The 19,485-nt window shown below is 35.6% G+C and overlaps 1 protein-coding gene across 1 annotated transcript in view; it reads right to left on the reverse strand.

The window, feature by feature from the left end:
• Positions 1 to 10,857: 10,857 nt before the first annotated feature.
• The window catches only part of RAB21 (RAB21, member RAS oncogene family), a 38,630-nt gene continuing 30,002 nt past the window's right edge, over positions 10,858 to 19,485 (reverse strand). Inside the window, exon 7 of the mRNA XM_025883006.2 lies at positions 10,858 to 16,269. Coding sequence (XP_025738791.1) covers positions 16,127 to 16,269 — 143 coding nt within the window. The 3' untranslated portion in view covers positions 10,858 to 16,126. The remainder of the gene's footprint in view (positions 16,270 to 19,485) is intronic.

The following is a 19,485-nucleotide window of genomic DNA, read 5'->3' on the forward strand; positions in this document are numbered from 1 at the left end:
TAATCGGTACAGTGTGTTATTGGCATCAGGGTAGACAAATCAATGGAATAGAATGATGTTCGGAAATAGAACCACTCATCTGAGCCTCCTGGGTGGCTCAGTTGGTTAAGCATCTGTCTTCGACTCAGGTCATGATCCCAGGGTCCTGGGATTGAGCCACATGTTGGGCTCCCTGCTCAGCGGAAAGCCTGCTTCTCCCTCTCCCTCTGCTCCCCTGCTCCTGCTCTCTCGCTATCTCAAATAAATAAAATCTTAAAAAAAAAAAACAGAAAGAAATAGAACCACTTATCTGTGGACAACTGACCTTCAACAAAGACGCAAACACAAAGCAATAAAGGAAGTCTTTTCAACAAATAGTGCTGCAGCAAAAAAATAAAATAAAATAAATAAAATAATAATTTCAGTATTTGCCTTGTATCATATTTAAAAAAATAACTCCAAATGAGTCATGGACCTAAAACTATAAAACTTTTAGTAGAATGCATAGGAGAAAATTGTTGTGACCATGAGCTAAGCAAAGAGCTCTTAGAAACAACAGCAAAACACAATCCATAAAGGAAAAGTTGTCAGATTTCATCAGAATTTAACATTTCTCTTTGAAAGACATTAGAGAATGAAAAGATAAGTCAGACCAGGAGGAAATATTTCCAAATCGTATATCTGATAAAGAACCGGTATCCAAAATATATAAAGAAGTCTCAAAACTAAGTAACAACAACAAAAAATCAACAAATATGGGCAAATGATTTAAACACAAAAGTTATACAAAAGTCAAATAAGCACATGAAAAATGCTCAACATCATTTGTCATTAAGGAAATGCAAATTAAAACCACAATGATAAATACATCTATTAGAACGGTTATAACTTTAAAAAATGCCCATATCAAATGTTGGCCAGAATGTGGAAGAACTGAAACTCTCATAGTACTGGTGGGAATATAAAATGGTACAACTAGTTTGGAAAACACCTTGGCAGTTTCTTAAAAAGTTAAACATACACCTACCAAATAATCCAACCATTTTACTCCTAGGTAGTTTATCTAATGGGGGAGAAATAAAAGCATCTGTCTTTACAAAAACTTATATACAAATGTTTCCAAAAGCTTTATTTGTTTTTTTGTTTTTAAAGATTTTATTTTTAGGGGCGCCTGGGTGGCTCAGTCGTTAAGCATCTGCCTTCAGCTCAGGTCATGGTCCCAGGGTCCTGGGATCGAGCCCTGCATCGGGCTCCCTGCTCCGCGGGAAGCCTGCTTCTCCCTCTCCCACTCCCCCTGCTTGTGTTCCTTCACTCACTGTGTCTCTCTGTCAAATAAATAAATAAAATATTTTAAAAAAAGATTTTTAAGTAATCCCCACACCCAACGCGAGGCTCAAACTCACAACCCTAAGTTCAAGAGTCGCACACTCCACCTACTGAGTCAGTCAGCCACCCTTATAGAAGCTTTATTTGTAATAGCCACAAAAGGAAAACAACCCAAATGTCTACCAACAAGTGAATGAATAAACAAAAAGAAGTATATCCATACAAAGGGATAGCAATAAAAAGGAATGAGCTATTAATAAACACAACAACGTGGATGAATCTTAACATAATTATGTAGAAAGAAGTCAGACTCAAAAGTATACACACTCTGATTCCATTTATATAAAATTCTAGAAAATTCAAAGTACTATAAAGGGGGGATAGGAGGAAGGGATTACAAAGAAGCATAAGAAGACTTTTTTGGGGTGATGGGTATATTCATTATTTTGACTGTGATGATGGTTTCATGGGTCAAACTTGTCAAACTGCACACTTCAAATATGTGTGCTTTATTTTATGTCTGTTATACTTCAACAAAGCTAATTAATTTCTTTTAAAGCAGTATATACAGTTCTGCTCCCTGGCCTTTTTTTTTTTTTAAACTTGATATGCCTTTTAATTGTTTCTTTTAAATATACAAAGCTTTCTCATTCTTTTTTATCTACCTAGGATTCTATTATATACATGCACTATATTTGATTTTATGATTCTACTGATGTCAGTTGACAAACAATACATTGAAAAACCTTGTACAAACTCATTACTTTCAGATACAAGCATATCTATAGAATATATTCTTCAAAGTAAAACTGAGAGGTCAAAAGAAAATACATTTACAGTTCTGATTGCCATTGCCAAATTGATCAGTTTTCAATTCAGGAAACAGAAGCCATTCTAGAGATCTTAAACAGGAAGGTACTTGTTATAGGGACTCTGGAACTTAAAAGGTCATTGAAAGGGCTGAAAGAGCAGGGTTTAGGAATATAGGTTGAGCCTCCCAGAATGAATCCCACCATGATACAGAACTGAGCTACTGGGGTCTACGACCTCTGGAGTCGTGGAGCCATGCTAGAAGCCAGAGACCACCACCACCTTCCCTCACTGCTGGGAAACTGGAGAAAGAAGATCTGATTCCACAATCCAGGGATTAAAATGTCATTTTAAGAAGCTGGTGCCACCATCACTACTTCTGCATATTCAGGAAGTTGGAGGATAGACCTTTGATCACTGCTGCATGGAAACATGTTTCCCACAATCTTGCAACATTCAAGAACCTCAAAAAGATGGCCTCTGCCTCATTTCTCTTTTCAAATCATGCAGGGAACAAATAATTGGGAAAATCTAATCAGCTTCCAGAACAGTAGTTGCACAAACAAATCTGGGAAATGTATGTATTTTCCAACATCTCTAACTAGGAAGAAAAATTGGTGGTTGAAAGAATAAATCTAGGATAGCACACCATTTTTAGTGGTTGTTCTAATTTACACCTCTACAAGCAAAAATACTTGTTCCCCAATTCTTATCAATATCTAGGATTTAACACAATGTCTTACAAAATTTAAAAAAATTCTCCTTGATCAAAAAAAATAGGTTAAAAACTTGTATTTCAGTATAGTTTTTATTTTGTACTTCTCTTAACAGTGAAGCTGAACTTTTACTTTCAATTCGTGTCATTTATATCCTTTTTTGTGAAAACTTTATAGTTTTGGATCTTTTTCCTTTTGGATTGTTAAATTTTTTCCTTATTAAATTCTAGGACTTCTTCATATATTAAGCAATGCATGATGTGATTTGCAAAATTTTTTTCCAAATCTGTAATTTCTCTTTGCTCCTGGTGGTTTCTGAGATGAAGAATTTATATTATCATTATATATTATACATCATTATAAATTTATACTGAATACCTTTTTTATTGTTTCTGGATTTTATACGACATTTAGAAAAGTCTTCACCACCCTAAAATCTTTTAAGATTCTCCTATGATTTCTTTAAGTACTTTAAACATTTCAGTTTAAAACTGGATTTTATTTTGGTATGAGGTATGACTCCAACTTTTATTTTTTCCTGCAAATAGCTACCCAGGTGTCCTAATTCCTTTCAATGAACAAGTCATATTTTCCTCACTGAATTAAATGTCATCTTTATCTTGTGCTAAATTCCCATATTTGAGTCTATTTTAGACCTATTTTATTCTAATGATCTGTCTAGTCATATGCCAGTACCAAAGTGTTTTAGTTTCTGCAGTTTTCTATTTTTAAAATTTGTAAGACTAGTCTGTCCTCACTGCTTTTTTAAGAGCTTTCCTAGCTAGTCTTATTTCTTTTTCATTGGAACTTTGGAGTCAGCTTTCTAGTTTTAGAAAATCCTGATATTTTCGGAGGGGGAGATGAACCATGAGAGACGATGGACTCTGAAAAACAAACTGAGGGTTCTAGAGGGGAGGGGGGTGGGGGATGGGTTAGCCTGGTGATGGGTATTAAAGAGGGCACGTTCTGCATGGAGCACTGAGTGTTATATGCAAACAATGAATCATGGAATACTACATCAAAAACTAATGATGTAATGTATGGTGATTAACATAATAAAAACATGAAAAAAAAGAAAATCCTGATATTTTTATTGAGATTGCATGAAATTTATAGATTAACTTACAAAGAACTGGCATGTAGATGTTGGTAAGTCTTCCTATCCAAGAATATGATATACCTCTCCATGTGTTTGTGCTTTCTTTTCAGGAGAAACAAAGCTTTCTTTCTGTGGTCTTGCATACTGTTTATTCCTAGTTATTCTTTTCTCCTTCGTTCTTTATTTTTTTTAAAGATCTTATTTATTTATTTTATTTGAGAGCGAGAAAGGAGAGAGCAAGCAGGGGGAGGGGCAGAGGGAGAGAGAATCTCAAAAGGGCTCTGCACAGAGCCTGGAGCCCCATGCTGGGCTTGATCCCATGACCCTGATTATCACCGACCTGAGCTGAAACCAAGAGTGGACGCTTAACCACCTAAGCCACCCAGGTGCCCCTCCTTTGTTCTTACTTTATTTTTTTTAAAGATTTTATTTATTTATTTGTCAGGAAGATCACAAACAGGGGGAGCGGCAGATGGAGAAGCAGGCTCCCCAGTAAGCAAGGAGCTCGATATGGGACTCCATCCCAGAACCCTGAGATCATGACCTGAGCTGAAAGCTTAACTGACTGAGCCATCCAGGTGTCCCCTTTGTTCTTACTTTAAAAGGAGCTTTTTCTTCCATTATATCTTCTAATTGACTGTTGTTTATATAAATAAAAGCTTTTAATTTCTATGACTAATTTTGTACCCAGTGACTTTATTAATTTTAAGATACATTCAGTTGACTCTTAAGCTTTGCACTATCTTCTACAAATACTAACTTTACTTCCTTCATTTTTAATGTCTCTAAATTCTCTTGCATCTGTTAGATAATTCTCCCCTAGGTTTTTAAGTTCCTTGAGGACATGAATTATAGTAGTACATTTTGTATATCTTTCAGAGACCAGTAAGATGCTCTACATAGAATGTTAGGAAAACAGAAACACAAAGTGCCTGCTAAATTCCGAATCTGCTTATTTATTCATATCCTTTTGTCAAGTCCCCACTCATAAAAGAACCCAAAACTGAAAACCTTTTGAAGTGTCACATATATATTTTGCAACAAAGTAGGCCTTTTGGCTACAAGTTTTTTCTTGGATTTACATATGAAATCGCAGGCAAAATCTAAAATTTTTAGGTTCAGTTTTGCTTAAACATTATTGGTGAAATTCATACATTGTCTATAGCACTTTTCCTAAACCCATGTATAATTTCACTTAAAAACTACATATATTAGGGGCGCTTGGGTGGCTCAGTTGGTTAAGCATCCCACTCTTGGCTTCGACTCAGATCGTCTCAGGGTGGTGGGATCAAGCCCTGTATGGACTCCATGCTCAGTGGGAGTTTGCTTGAGATTCTCTCCCTCTTCCTCCTCCCTGCCCCTCCCCCTGCTCCCACTCTCAATCTCTCTAAAATTAATAAAGAAATAAAATCTTAAAAAAAAAACTACATATGTTAGGTGAAATGTGAGGGGGGCGGATAGAATGGCCATTAAGGCTTAAAATCAAATGCATGAAACAGAAGACTGAATTCTATACACTATACAAGAAAATCAGTCTTCAGGTGCCTGGGTGGCTCAGTCAGTAAAGCAGCTGACTCTTGGCTTAGGGTCAGGTCATGATCTCAGGGTCCTGAGATCAAGCCCTGCATTGGGCTCCATACTCAGCACAGAGCCTGCTTGTCCATCTCCCTCTGCTCCTCACCGCGGTCTCTGTCTCTGTCTCTCTCTCTCTCGAATAAATAATCTTAAAAAAAGAAAAATCAGTCTTCTTACTTCATAGGTAAGAATCTTATGTTAAAATATTTCCAAATCATACCAGTTACCCACATAGAAAGGATCAATCAGTCATGTGTGCATCTTAAAAATACTACATCAGAACCAAAGTTCCTGAGGCTCCTGAGTGGCTCAGTTGGTTAAGCACCCAACTCTAGATTTTGGCTCAGGTTGTGATCTCAGGGGCGTGAGATTGAGCCCTGCATCGGGCTATGACCTCAGTGTGGAGTCTACTTGTCCCTCTCCCTCTGCTCCTCACCCTGCTCTCTCTGTCAAATAAATAAATAAATAAAATCTTTAAAAAGTAAAAAAAAGAACAGAAATTCCACTTGATAAAGCAAATGTTTCTTCCCCAGGCCATTTTCAAGTGTGGTAAAAAGAATTCTAAGTTCTAAATTAAACTATTATAAGGTGCAGAAAACAACAGTGTGATACAGTGAAATAAGATAAAAATTCAGGAAGTACAGATAAATAGCAGCTCTTAAAACTGCCCAGCCAAATGGAAAAATATTTGTAGACTTTCCTCACAGAGCCATGATACACTCTCCCCCAGCCTAACTCTAAAGCTTTTCTCAAACATCATAAGGTTCTTTCTCTAATAACTAAATCTTCCTTGTACCTTATATTGGACCTCATATCCCTTGGATCTTATATTGACTGTATCCGCCACACCCCAATTTTCAAAAACTGAGGCATAAATTTTCAAATGTGCTAGTTTTTAAGATTACCATTACCATCAAAGACCATCAAAGGCAGATACAGAGATTAAAGATCTAACCAATGACTTTGTAACACCAGCACGTGAATCTTAACCATAATACTTACGTAAGTGCAATTAGTTTCAATTATTTATTATTCAGATAAATAAATGTCTACCTACAAGGCTAATCAGTCTAAGTGACAACCTGAGATCATGACTCAAGGTTAGTTTACATTTTGTCTCTTTTCCTGTCCATTCACTGCTTAGTTCTCACCTGGGGTGCCCCATTAAGCACATGCAGAGGCTCCATTTAGCATTTCTTGGTGAGTATGTACCTAAAGATGGCATAAAAATTCATGTGAGTTAATATGGTAAGTGTAATGATTTGCTTTGAATATCCCATCAAATGTATTGAATTAATAAGTAAACTGGCACATGCGATTTTTAATTGCAAAGTAGCCAGAAAACAAAAACAGCCAAAATCATCTTGAGAAACTGAAGCTAAAAACTTAATATATATATATATGTTAAAAATTTCTATTAGAGGTTATGAATTTGGGGACACTAACTTATATTGTTTTCAACACTAAGGCAGAAAGGGTGGTGAACAGCTCAAGTTTTCTAGTTCAAGTTTTTCCAAAAGATAACAGGCAGTGCCCGAGTCAGCTTCAAAAAAACAGAGCAAAGATGGTAAGGGAATTCAAGAACAGCTTTAGCAAAAATTGTGGCATATGAAAAATTTAGAATTCACCATACAAATGCCAAGTATCTGGGAGATTCTGTGTAATTTACTAATCACAAAGAAAGGCAGAATTTAGGGTGAGGGCTACTGACTGAAAAAGATATTAGTTAAACTTAGTGAATACAGGTTGTACAACCTATCTGTCTCAATCTTCCCTAGTGATGTTAAAACCGACCTTAAATACTAATACCGCATGTCAAGTACGTTCAATTAAAAATGAATTGATTTTAAAAAATCCTGACTTAAAATAATGTCAGCATAAATCATTATTAGGCTAAGGATATCCCCAAATCTCCCTATAATCATTAAATACAACATTTTTTTTAAAGCCATGCTTAGCTTAAAGCTTCTTTCTTTTTTTTTCCTTCCTTCCTCACTTCCTTTCCTCCTTCCTTCCTTCTTTTTAAGCACCACTACAGATACTGTGTTCCTTTGACAATATATATTTTCTAGAATATCTTTTGAAAAGATTATTTATTTATCTGAGAGATGGGGGGCAGAGGGAGAGAGAGAATCTCAAGCAGACTCCATGCTGAGTACGGAGCCCCACACGTCCTTGATCCCACATCCTGAGATCAAAAATCAAGAGTCAGATGCTCACCTCACTGAGCCACCCAGGCGCCCCCCGACAATATGTTTTTAAAAGGCTGTTTTTGGATTCTTGGCTTTTAATATTCTGAATCACAAATCTTGCCAATTTTTCTTTCTCTAATTAAAGCCACCCATATCCCTATGATTCACTGTCGATAAAAAGGGACAAATAATTTACTTACCAGATTGAATGAAGCTCTCAATCAACACCACTCTTAAGATTTAGCTCTTCATTCTGCATTTAAGGAAATGCCTAAGTTTTTAGAATCATATCCTTGGCAAACATTCCATAGATGAGAATTTCTTATACATGATTATTTTGCAAATCATTCTATATCCAGTTAATAATCTTTTAAATGTTTGACTGGAAGAGGCAGCGGCACAGCTTTGGTTCTGGCAAGGCAGTGGACTAATTGTTGGGGAATTAGGACTGCCAAATGTCAGCCTCAAAGCGACACACCAAAGAGAAATAATCAGTAAGTTAACAGTGCCCCATCTGACCATCTTCAATAAAGTTCCTCCAAAATTACGTCCTTCATAAATAAATTCCCTGTGCCACTAATGTTGGCCTTAAAATCTTTGAAGGGGAGAAACTACCACGCCAATTCTTCTTAAACATTTTCAGGTTTTAAAATACTAATATGGGATTAGGTTGTGGCAGGGGGGAGCTATTATTGGAAAGCTTTGAACAAGATGAATAATTTTGTCACCCAGGAAATAGCAAAAAGTCCTCAAAGTATCTTGTCCTTGCTATACAGTTTTTCTTTCACAGGGCTTTACATTTTGAGGAACTGTCACTAGATCATTAAAACTGTTCACCTTTTGGGGCACCTGGGTGGCTCAGTCATTAAGCACCTGTCTTCAGTTCAGGTCATGTTCCCAGGGTCCTGGAATTGTCTCCCGCATCAGAATTCTTGCTCAGAAGGGAACCTGCTGCTCCCCCTGCTTCTGCTGACAAATGAATAAATAAAATCTTAAAAAAAAAAAAGAATTCACCTTTTGTGAATGAGCGCAGATGAATTAATACAGATGAATGTTGGGGCGCCTGGGTGGCTCAGTTGGTTAAGCGACTGCCTTCGGCTCAGGTCATGATCCTGGAGTCCCGGGATCGAGTCCCGCATCGGGCTCCCTGCTCAGCAGGGAGTCTGCTTCTCCCTCTGACCCTCTTCCCTCTCGTGCTCTCTCTCATTCTCTCTCTCTCAAATAAATAAATAAACTCTTAAAAAAAATACAGATGAATGTTACTTTTTTTTTATTTGAGAGAGAGAGTGACAGAGAACATGAGAGTGGGGAGGGTCAGAGGGAGAAACAGGCTCCCCGCTGAGCAGGGAGCCTGATGCGGAACTTGACCCCGGGCCTCTGGGATCATGACCTGAGCCGAACGCAGTCGCTTAACCAACTGAGCCACTCAGGCGCCCCCTGAATGTTACTTCTTGACAACTGGTTTATGAAATAGTTATTTAAAAACTGATTTCACTCTATTTTCTCCCAAAAAGGGCCCTGATAATTTGAGTTAACAATATACTGTAATATCAAAAATATCCTTAAAGTGCATTGGAAAGATAATCAGAAAATTCAGATATTCATTAAGCTTTCTGGCTTAATCTTTCTGGTCTATGTCTTCAATTTCAGGTAGGAAAAAGGGGACTCACTTCCCATTTGAAAAGTGTATTTAGAAATACATAAATTAGGGACCCTGGCTGGCCCAGTTGGTAGAACATGTGACTCTTGATTCTAGAGTTGAGTTCAAGCCCCATGTAGAGCCTACATAAAAAAAAAAAAATTAACTAGGGCGCCTGGGTGGCTCAGTTGGTTAAGCAACTGCTTTCGGCTCAGGTCATGATCCTGGAGTCCCAGGATCGAGTCCCACATCGGCCTCCCTGCTCAGCGGGGAGTCTGCTTCTCCCTCTGACCCTCTTCCCTCTCGTGCTCTCTATCTCTCATTCTCTCTCTCTCAAATAAATAAATAAAATCTTTAAAAAAAAATTAACTATACAAATTATACTATGATACACTCTCCAAATGGGCCTACTATGATTTAGGAATGGATTGTATCCTGGGTTATTATCTGATGACAAGACATCTGTCAAAAACAAAGAAAATAATACCATTGCTTTTTAAAATGCATTTTTTTCCTAGGTTAAAAAAAGCAGCTAAGCAAAAAGCATGTTTCTTCACTACTACAAAAATCTGGAGAAGCAATTTGGCTTAAGGATCACTTAATTGTCCCCTTGAAGCTAGAAAACAAGTTATTCTATTTTAACTTGGTTTGAAAATGTATTATTTGCAAGACTCAAAATCATTCTGTCCGGCTTTACCTCAAATTCATGATCAGCTCCAACTACTGTCATTCTAATTACCTCACCTCAAAAATTTACGTGTATATATTTGATCAAATATACAATGTGAACACCTGTGCTCAGTCAACCTCATATATACAGATAAACTACTTACATCCTGGACTATACGCAACGGTCATCTGTTCCCCATCTCTAAGCTCTAACTACAAAGGAAGCTGGTTCCCCTGCTGTATGTGCACTGGGCACAGAGCAGGTACTCAATAAATGAGTGAAACAGATAGTCATGATGAGCAGAATGTTTTAAATTTCTTAAAAGACCACCCAGAAACAATTAACAAAATCATGTAAACTTGTGCTTAATTTCCCCTCTGAATTATTTTCATTAAAAGTCAAATATGAACATATTTGTTGTTCTGGGGCAAGCACAGCTACCTTTGTGTCAAGGCACTCACATGCTAAGCTATAGCCTTAACAGTGAGAAATATCTATAAAGTAACTGTGGGGGACAACTGCAATGCACAAGTAGAATATGCCAAGAATGAGGCCAACTCAGAATTATGTCACAGGTAGTAGAGCACACTACCCTATTTCCATATGGTATAGAAATCAATGATTTGACTTTCCCAGAATGCTAGTTACTCTTTAAGCTTAATTTATGATAAACATAAAACATATTAAGAATCAAGTAATTTCCAGTTCAAGAACTGTCACCACTGATATAACTTTCTTTAAAGAAGTATGATTCTGGTTTGTTCTTGGTAAATTGGTCAGTTGACTGAAGATGGAATCTGAATAGGGTTGAAGTTGATTTCAGGGAACTGAAAATTCATAAAGGACAAATATAAATAAAAACATTTATATATGAGAGATACAGACACACACCATTAACAATGGTTATCTCTTAAGAAGGATAGGGATGTGGGATGTTGGGGGACGGGAAACCTTTTGAAAAGGGACTTTTTATTTTTTCATTAAAGGCACCGACCAACTACAAGTTTTAATTTTTGGCAACATGAAATCCTGTTATGTAACAACTCCGGAATTGTATAAAGACTTTAGTTTACCCTGTATGCTTTCCCTATCAGCTATTCCTCCCCTTTTTCCTTCTCCCCTCAAATAAAAACCTATTCTGAATAAAGAATCTGCTAAATTCTTGAATTGTATATATTAATCAGTCAATAGTAGGCCAAAAGTAATGTACTTCAAATGAATTATAAGCAGATGTCTTTCTAATATCCTGATTTACATGCTTAAGGGAGACCCTGATTCTGTCTAAGCACTGGCTTGCACTTAAATTCTATGATTCTAATGAAATCCACCTAAATGACAAGATTCCTTTTGGGAAGGTTTCATGGAGAGTCAGAAGTTATTTTGAAAGGCAACCACCCCAAAGAGATGTGGGAGAAAATAAAAAGAAAGTCTGCATATACTGACATAACAGTTCCTAGACATGATGGTAAGAGAAAAAAGCAGTTGCAAAACATTCGCATAGTAAGACAGAATTTATGTATGTAAAAATTTAAAACCCATAAAACTATGTATTTCTATAGGTAAATATATGTATATAAATGCACAGCAAAAAGGTAATTGAAGAGTATATACTACAGAGCAATATTTTCCATCTGGGAGGGGAGTACTTTTTATTCTTTTTCCTAGAATATATGCTCAGATAATTAAATACAAAGTGAAGAACTTTTACATTTCTAGGAAGTACTACATATGATGATTCCTTAAAATAGTTTGCTACCGAAGATTCAGTTTAGCAAATACCACTGTTGTCTATATTTCAACATTACCATATTTTATCCCTGCTGTCCCTCACCTTTCTCTCATTGGTCTACATAGGCTCAAATTTAAGGAAGTCATTTTAGCTTTTTCTTGAGTATTTGATAATGAAGAGCTGATAACAGTTGTCAGAAGTATCAAAATCAAGGTGAGAACTGATACAATGGGAATGAAGGTAGGCAGGTTCATCTTTTGGCTTTAATGTGATGCATTTGGTATCAGCAGGCCTCTGAAGAGGACAAGATGCTTTAAGAGTATGATTCTTACTGGGTGTGCTGTGTAACATCAACTTGCCATGTTCATTTATGTACTGCAGAGAAAAAGTTGTGGCAGCAAGGTTAACATATCAAAGCACACTCAGCTTCTCAGAAGAGAGATGGTATCTAAGTCCCAGAGAGCACAAGCAGTGCTAAAAGTCTATCAAATTAAAGTGATATTTGTTTAGAAGCAAAGCATTGTTGCTTGAAATTGGAAACTCTTAAGAGTATTCTAAATTGTTTTCATTACATATGATTAATGCTGAAATACTTGCATTTAGGAAAATATGCTCAGAATTCTAATTTGTTTCCTTTGAAAAGGGAAAAGCCATCAAAGTCAAACATTTGTATAACATAAACTTTGGTCCACAACACCAAATATATTACTGTTTTTGTTAACTGAAAATTACAGAACAGCAACATACTAGAATCAATGCCTATTATGAAATCAAGTAAATGTATGTATTCAATGAATCCCAGCTTTTAGTTATTAAAATCTAGGTAACACATTTTGTAATTTAGAAAAGAAAAGAGATCTACTTAGTCTCTGTATCTCCAGACATTATTATAAGGCTCCTGCTGGTTGCAACCATCTATACCCTTTCATAGAAGAACTCAACATCTTCAATAGTCACAGTATGTAGTCCCTCTCTGCCAAACTGCATCTATAAAGAAAACTATAATGGCAAACAGAAGTCAAAAGATGAATTTCAAAAGTTAAAGGCACAGATCAAACCACTTCTGGAGATAATGTAAGTGGTAATTATAAGGGTAAATTCTATTTGGAGATAACATCCATGATCTAGACTCCTTGTAGCATTTATAATATAGAAAATTGCAAATTACATTAAAAGACATAGTATCACAATTCATTTTTTATATGTTGCAAATATTTGGCACAATGCATAAATTGCCTTATTTAGAAATGATTTGATAATGTATTTTCAAAACAATTATAAAAATGTCAGGTTGTAGAGTTTCATAACTACCTGATTTCCATTCCCTCCTCACTAGCCTCCTTTCACGTGTCCCAAATTTTATCTTTTCTTACTGAAAACCTGTATCATTATTTCTTAATTTAATGCCAAATAAAAAGTAATCACTAATAATATACGGCTAGTACTAAAAAAACAAACAAACAAAACAAACAAACCCCATCAATTTAGCTGTAACAGCCATAGCTTTAGGGTATTTTCAGGAGCTATCCCCAGAACAAAACAAATTCAAACACTCATATTTCATACAATAACGTGATGCTTTTTTTCAGACTGCTGTTTACCCCAAGACTGTTGCAATATACATTTTTAAAAACAGTATTTTCCTCTATAATCACAAAGCAAAACAAGATGCAGAATACCCATCACCATTACAGAAACAATGATTGTGTACTTTTAACATAATATTCAGGTATTTTTAATGACTATCTTATACCAATTTTTAATTATATATACTAAACGTATACACTTACTAGTTGAAAAATATATGGGTTCTACCTACCACTTTTAATACACAATACAGTAACTTGTGTCTTCCTCCTAACAGCACAATTTATAAGGACAAGAACACAAAAGATATGTTAGAGAGGTGAAGAAAGTATCAGAGAAGTTTCCTCAGCCTTAGTTTACCCCCTCTTGACCTCTCCTTTATGCACATACGGCAACCAGCTGGTCCTCTTTCATTCCTCTTTTATCCTATTCCTACCTAAAGGCCTCTCAGGCCTCAGGACAAGGACAAATATGCTATTTTACTTATTGTTGCTAATGAATTAGCTTAAATTATAGGTCAAAAAAAGAAGAAATGCTTGAGGTTAGGAAAGATACACAGAAACCAAGGGAGAGTAAAGGAAAAAAAGTATGGAGAGTGGTTTTATCCCATCAATAATTACCTGGCGACTCCGGAGCAGAGGTTCCTGTCTGGACTTAGTATCACTAATATAGGGTCAAAAATCAAGAGTACAACTCTCCAATTATCAGGCTTTAAGACTTTACTTTTTGGAATAAAGCTCAATTTCATCTCTAATTAGTATAAAAAATATTTCACTCCAAAGAAGAGCTTATTTCCCATGTGCATGTATACTAGTAGAAATGGCAAGGCTTTCTTTACTACGTGTTAGAACCAAGGGGACAGAAACAATCTTTCCTGTATTTGTACTCATGATTCCCCTTGTCTCCCCTGCTGCCCTGCATAAACACAAACTTCACAGGACACTGAGAGATTATACAGAGTACAATCATCTGATTAAAAAAAAAAACAAAACAATTTTAGCTTATCTCCCTGATTTTTCCCACCCTACCCTCCCCAAACACACACAACGGAGATCAGTGCGTTGAGTTTAGCAAGGAGAGTAACTAAAGAAGGTAAAGTGAGGGCTCACAGAACACTTAATACTAAGTTAAAATTCTAGCATCATAACATCTAGGTGTCAATTCAACTTTAAACCCATTTGGGAAAGTTTAAGCTATTAACTTAAAAATATGGTAGTACTTCTTTAGTAACTGTAACCTCTTTATATCCTCTTAATTGCTCATGCTAACAACTTTATTGCATACTACTGCCTCTTATAAGAAGTAAATCCAGGGACCATTCCATTTTATCTTAGACATAACATTTACTAGTTTTCCAAGCATGACAGAAATGGAAAAATATATATATATTAGAACAAGAACAATTTATGTTAATCTCCACAATTTGTGATCCTTCTGTGAGCAGTGTCTGATTCTATTAAAATTAACAAATTTAAGTTCAGTCCTATGCTTAAGGAAAAAAAACCCTCTAATGAGACTAATTTACAAAGTATACAAGAATAAAATTTTATAATAAATCTTTCCAGTGTTCGCTATAACCACATTACATGAAATGTTTCCCTTCACAGAAACTCAGGACAACTCATAAAATGGAACAAACTTTTCTGTGTTCGTCTCCGGCAAGCAATGAACAAATACAATTTGCTCACAAAGGGTTTAACAGTGCTGCCCCAGGAGAATAAACTACCCACTAACATGCTGTATGAATGAGTCTTGGCGAGTGGCAACTCTCTGGGACCTCCTCCTCTCTTCTCATGCCAGTGAACCCACCTTACATAAAGTCTGAGAGAAAACTAAAACCATTGCAGAAGTGAAACTCAGCATGCTCCACTCAAATACTTCTAAGGTAACCACTCCAAAGCAAAATCAGCAGAATTCATCTCTTTTATCCAAAAAAATCCCCCCCAAACAAAAAAACAAAAAAACCCCCAACAAACCAAAAGGCAAATGCTGTTGTTCAATCATCAGAAAGACTTACAGAGGCAAAAAATATGACAACAGCAATAATTCAAGTAAAGTATATGTGAAAATTTAAACACGCCACTTTCAAGTTAAGACAAAAGTGAAGGGGAGCTATGATCTTTATATCAGAGTCAAAAAGCTTAGGCATTATCACCAAATGTTAATTCACTTTACAGTCATCAATGAGACTATTGTATATATTTTTGCACCTTGCGCTTGTAAAAGCAGATAAAATATTTAATATGTAATTTTACAATGTATTTTACCAGCTCAGCATACAGGTTGTATATAGATTATATCAAAGTAGTAGACAGTTAAGGGGCCTGTGCAAACCCTGCAAAAATAGTACTTCAGGTATCTGCTAATGAAGAAAAAAAGAAACAAAAACAGTTTGCTATTTTCTGGAAGTGATACAATTCAAACTACCACAAAATACAAAGGGCTGCAAAAATGTATACCATTCCAACAACATATATAAGTTATTAAATAAAGATCTGATTTAAAAGAATATAAATGAAGCCTTTAAGTAGGTCTTTTCTACATGCATATTATTCCCTATTAAAGAAAAAAATATGTAAAAAGGCCATTGGTAATTGCTTTGTTAACATTTGTAGAAAAATGCCAATTCTCTGGTCACAAACTCCACTAAGTTTAGCACTTAAGGTCTCTGCAGTGTTATAAACATAATTTAAAATACTGTTAATTCTATAATTCCATTGGTAAAATAATGTGACTTGGAATATGGCAGTCTTCATGTTGAGGGCAATGATCCACAGTTTGTTTAACTTCTTAAGTGTGAACAGTTATCCAGAAGAACAGCACCCTCCACCACCGCTCTGGGCTTGAGGTTCATCATCAATAATCTGTACACCTCGCCTTGCAGATCCTGGTTGACTGGAGCCATTGCCTTTTGCTCTCTCATCCACTTGTGCTGTTTCTATCATTCCTAAGAGAGGGAGAAAACAGAAATTATTTAGGACCGCAACCTATGAGTTTTCTCTATAATTTCAGTATACCACCATGATAGCCATTTCTGACTTTCAACAAATAAGTTAACAAAATATAATAAACATTTTGTCAGCTAAGTAGCTTTTCCTGCAAGTTATAAATAGTTAATAGCAACTGTATTTGTCCAGTTGCATCATGGCCACAGTGACATCAACAGAGAAAAAAGTTTTTGCTTTGAACGAATGACTGTATACAAGTATAATCCTTAAGATTTTCCAAATATACTTAGCAACATGTCAAAGAAGTTCAAATTATTCCATGTGCAACTAATATTTAGGGAATAAGATTTATTCTACAATGGTAATGTAATACTTTTAAGCAAATACTATTTGAAAGACTGAAAGAGTTTAAGATGAGGGAGGAAGAACAAAGCTGGAGGACTCATGCTATTTGACTTAAAGATATAGCAGAAAGTTACTCCAATAAAGAGTGAGATACTGGTGAAAGGAGAGCTCTAAAGATCAATGAAAGTAATAATACACTATATATGTTAATTAATTGAATTTAAATAAAAAATAAAGATCAATGGAACATTGTCCAGAAACAGACCCCCCATATATGGTCACTTGATTTTTGATGTATGTACCAAGATTATTTAATGAAAAAAGAATAACCTTTTCAAGAAACAGTATTAGAACTGGACATTTACATGTAAAAAATAAACCTTGATCTATCTATATCTCTCACCATATATAAAAATTAAAAAATGAATTATGGACCTAACCAGAAATTTCTAGAAGAAAACATAGGAGGAAATCTCTGTAGGAAAAAAATCTTTGTGACTCTGAATTAGGCAAAGATTTCTCATATAAGACACAAAAAAATGAATCATAAAGAAAAACTGACAAAATCAGACCTTATTAAAATTTAGAACTTCTGCTCTGAAAGACACAGTTAAAAAATGAAAATAGAAGACACAGATCAGGAGTAAATAGTCACAAAATACGTATCTGAAAAGATGAAGAAAGAAAAGAGGGAGTCCTTAGAACAATAATTCTTAAACTTGGGTTCAGAGACCCAATGAACAATAGTTTCCAAATTTAGGTGTACAGGAAAATCCAGTATAAGAAAACACCACAAATTCTAATTTCTACTTATTGTTCCTTAATCTTTCAAAATGTCTAGTTTTTCATGTTTTATAAAAATGTACAAAATATATTAGTATTTGTATATGTTCTATACTTTTTAAATATACATGGGAAATACTCAAATTATTTTCTATAAAGATGTGAGATTTAGGGGCATCTGGGTGGCTTAGTCAGTTAAGTGTCCCCTTCTTGATTTTGGCTAAGGTCATGATCTCAGGGCTGTAAGACTGAGCCCTGTATTGGGCTCCATGCTCAGTGCAGAGTCTGCTTGGGATTCTCTCTCTCCCTCTCCCTTCGCCCCTCCCCACCGCTCGTGGGTTCATGCACCCTCTCTCTCGCTCTCTCTCCAGTAATAAATAAAATCTTTAAAAAAAAAAGTGAGATTTATAACATTTCTAAGCTACAGATCTAGAACCCTGGTACTCAAAGTATGGTCTGAGGACCAGAAAAGTATCACCACATGGGTGCCTGTTAGAAATGAAAAGCTGAGGCCCACACCAGACCCACTCTATCAAATATACATTTTAACAAGATCTCCAAGTGACTGATAGGTATGTACAAGCAGTGAAAATAGAAATAAATTCTCAAATTTCAGTGTGCATCACAATCATATGGAAGGACTGTTAAAACAGATTCTAGGCACCACCTCCAGAGGTTTTGATTCAGTTGGTTTGGGTTGGGCACAAGAATCTGCATTTCTAATACATTCTCAAGTGATGCTGATGCTGCTGATCAGGGGACCTCACGTGGAGAATTAAAGCTCTACAAGAATTATGAATGATCTTCAGGTTTTTGTAAAACTGAAATTTACTCCAAAGTTTGTGTATATGTACATTTTCCTAGAGACAAAATACACAGTTTGATCAAATTCTCAGAAGAGTGTGAGGTCCATAAATTCAAGGAATATAATTTGTATAGAACCATAAAAGACCCTGAATAGCCAAAACAATGTTGAGATGAAGAACAAACCTAGAGGCATCACAATAATAGATTGAAAATCGTTTCAATCTATTATTCCATAGACTAGGGTCTTCCTAAGTATGGTACACATTCTATTGGTGATAAACATTTTCCTCTCTTTTAAAAAACTTTCTACTATGAAAAACTTCAAATATATATAAAAGTAGAAAAAACAGCATAATGAAAATCCATTATGTCCATCACACAATTTCATCTATACTAAGCAAGCATCCTTAGCATTATTTTGAATCAAATTCTAGACACATATGATCTCAAAAATATAAAGACTTTTTTAAAAAAATAAGAACTTTTTTTACAAAAGTATAGCCACAACACCATAATCATACCTTAAAAAATTTACAATTTTTAAAATAAAGAATAATTCAATTTATTTAAACTAAAAAACAAAACATTTCAACCATTTTTCCCACCCCCAAATCTCTTCCTCTGGCAACTACCAATCTGTTCTGTTATCTATGAGATTGGTTTTATTTATTCATTTTTAGATTTCACATATAAGAGGGATCATATGTTATTTATCTTTCTCTGACTTATTTCACTTAGGATAATGCCCTCAGGGGCACCTGGGTGGCTCAGTCGTTAAGCGTCTGCCTTCAGCTCAGGTCATGATCCTAGGGTCCTGGGATTAAGCCCCGCATTGGGCTCCCTGCTCGGCGAGAAGTCTGCTTCTCCCTCTCTCACTCCCCCTGCTTGTGTTCCCTCTCTTGCTGTGTCTCTGTCAAATAAATAAATAAAATCTTTAAAAAAAAAAAAAAAAAGGATAATGCCCTCAAGGTCCATCCATGTTGTCACAAACGGCAAAATCTTATGTTTTTTTGGCTGCATAGTTTGATGTAGTCCACTTGTTTATTTTTGCTTTTGTTGCTTTTGCTCTCACTGTCAGATTAAAAAAATCATGGCTAAGACCTATGTCAAGGAGCTTACTGCCTATATTTTCTTTTAGGAGTTTTATGGTTTCAGGTCTTAGGTTCAAGTTTTCGATCCATTTAATTTTTGTGCATGGTGTAAGATAGTGATCCAGGTTCATTCTTTTGCATGTGGCTGTCCAATTTCCCCAACACCATTTATGGAAGAGACTGTCCTTT

This window comes from Callorhinus ursinus, unplaced genomic scaffold (genome assembly GCF_003265705.2).
Source record: "Callorhinus ursinus isolate GAN/ISIS: 27379988/994484 unplaced genomic scaffold, GSC_fseal_2.0 scaffold14, whole genome shotgun sequence".
NCBI classification, from domain to species: Eukaryota; Metazoa; Chordata; class Mammalia; order Carnivora; family Otariidae; genus Callorhinus; species Callorhinus ursinus.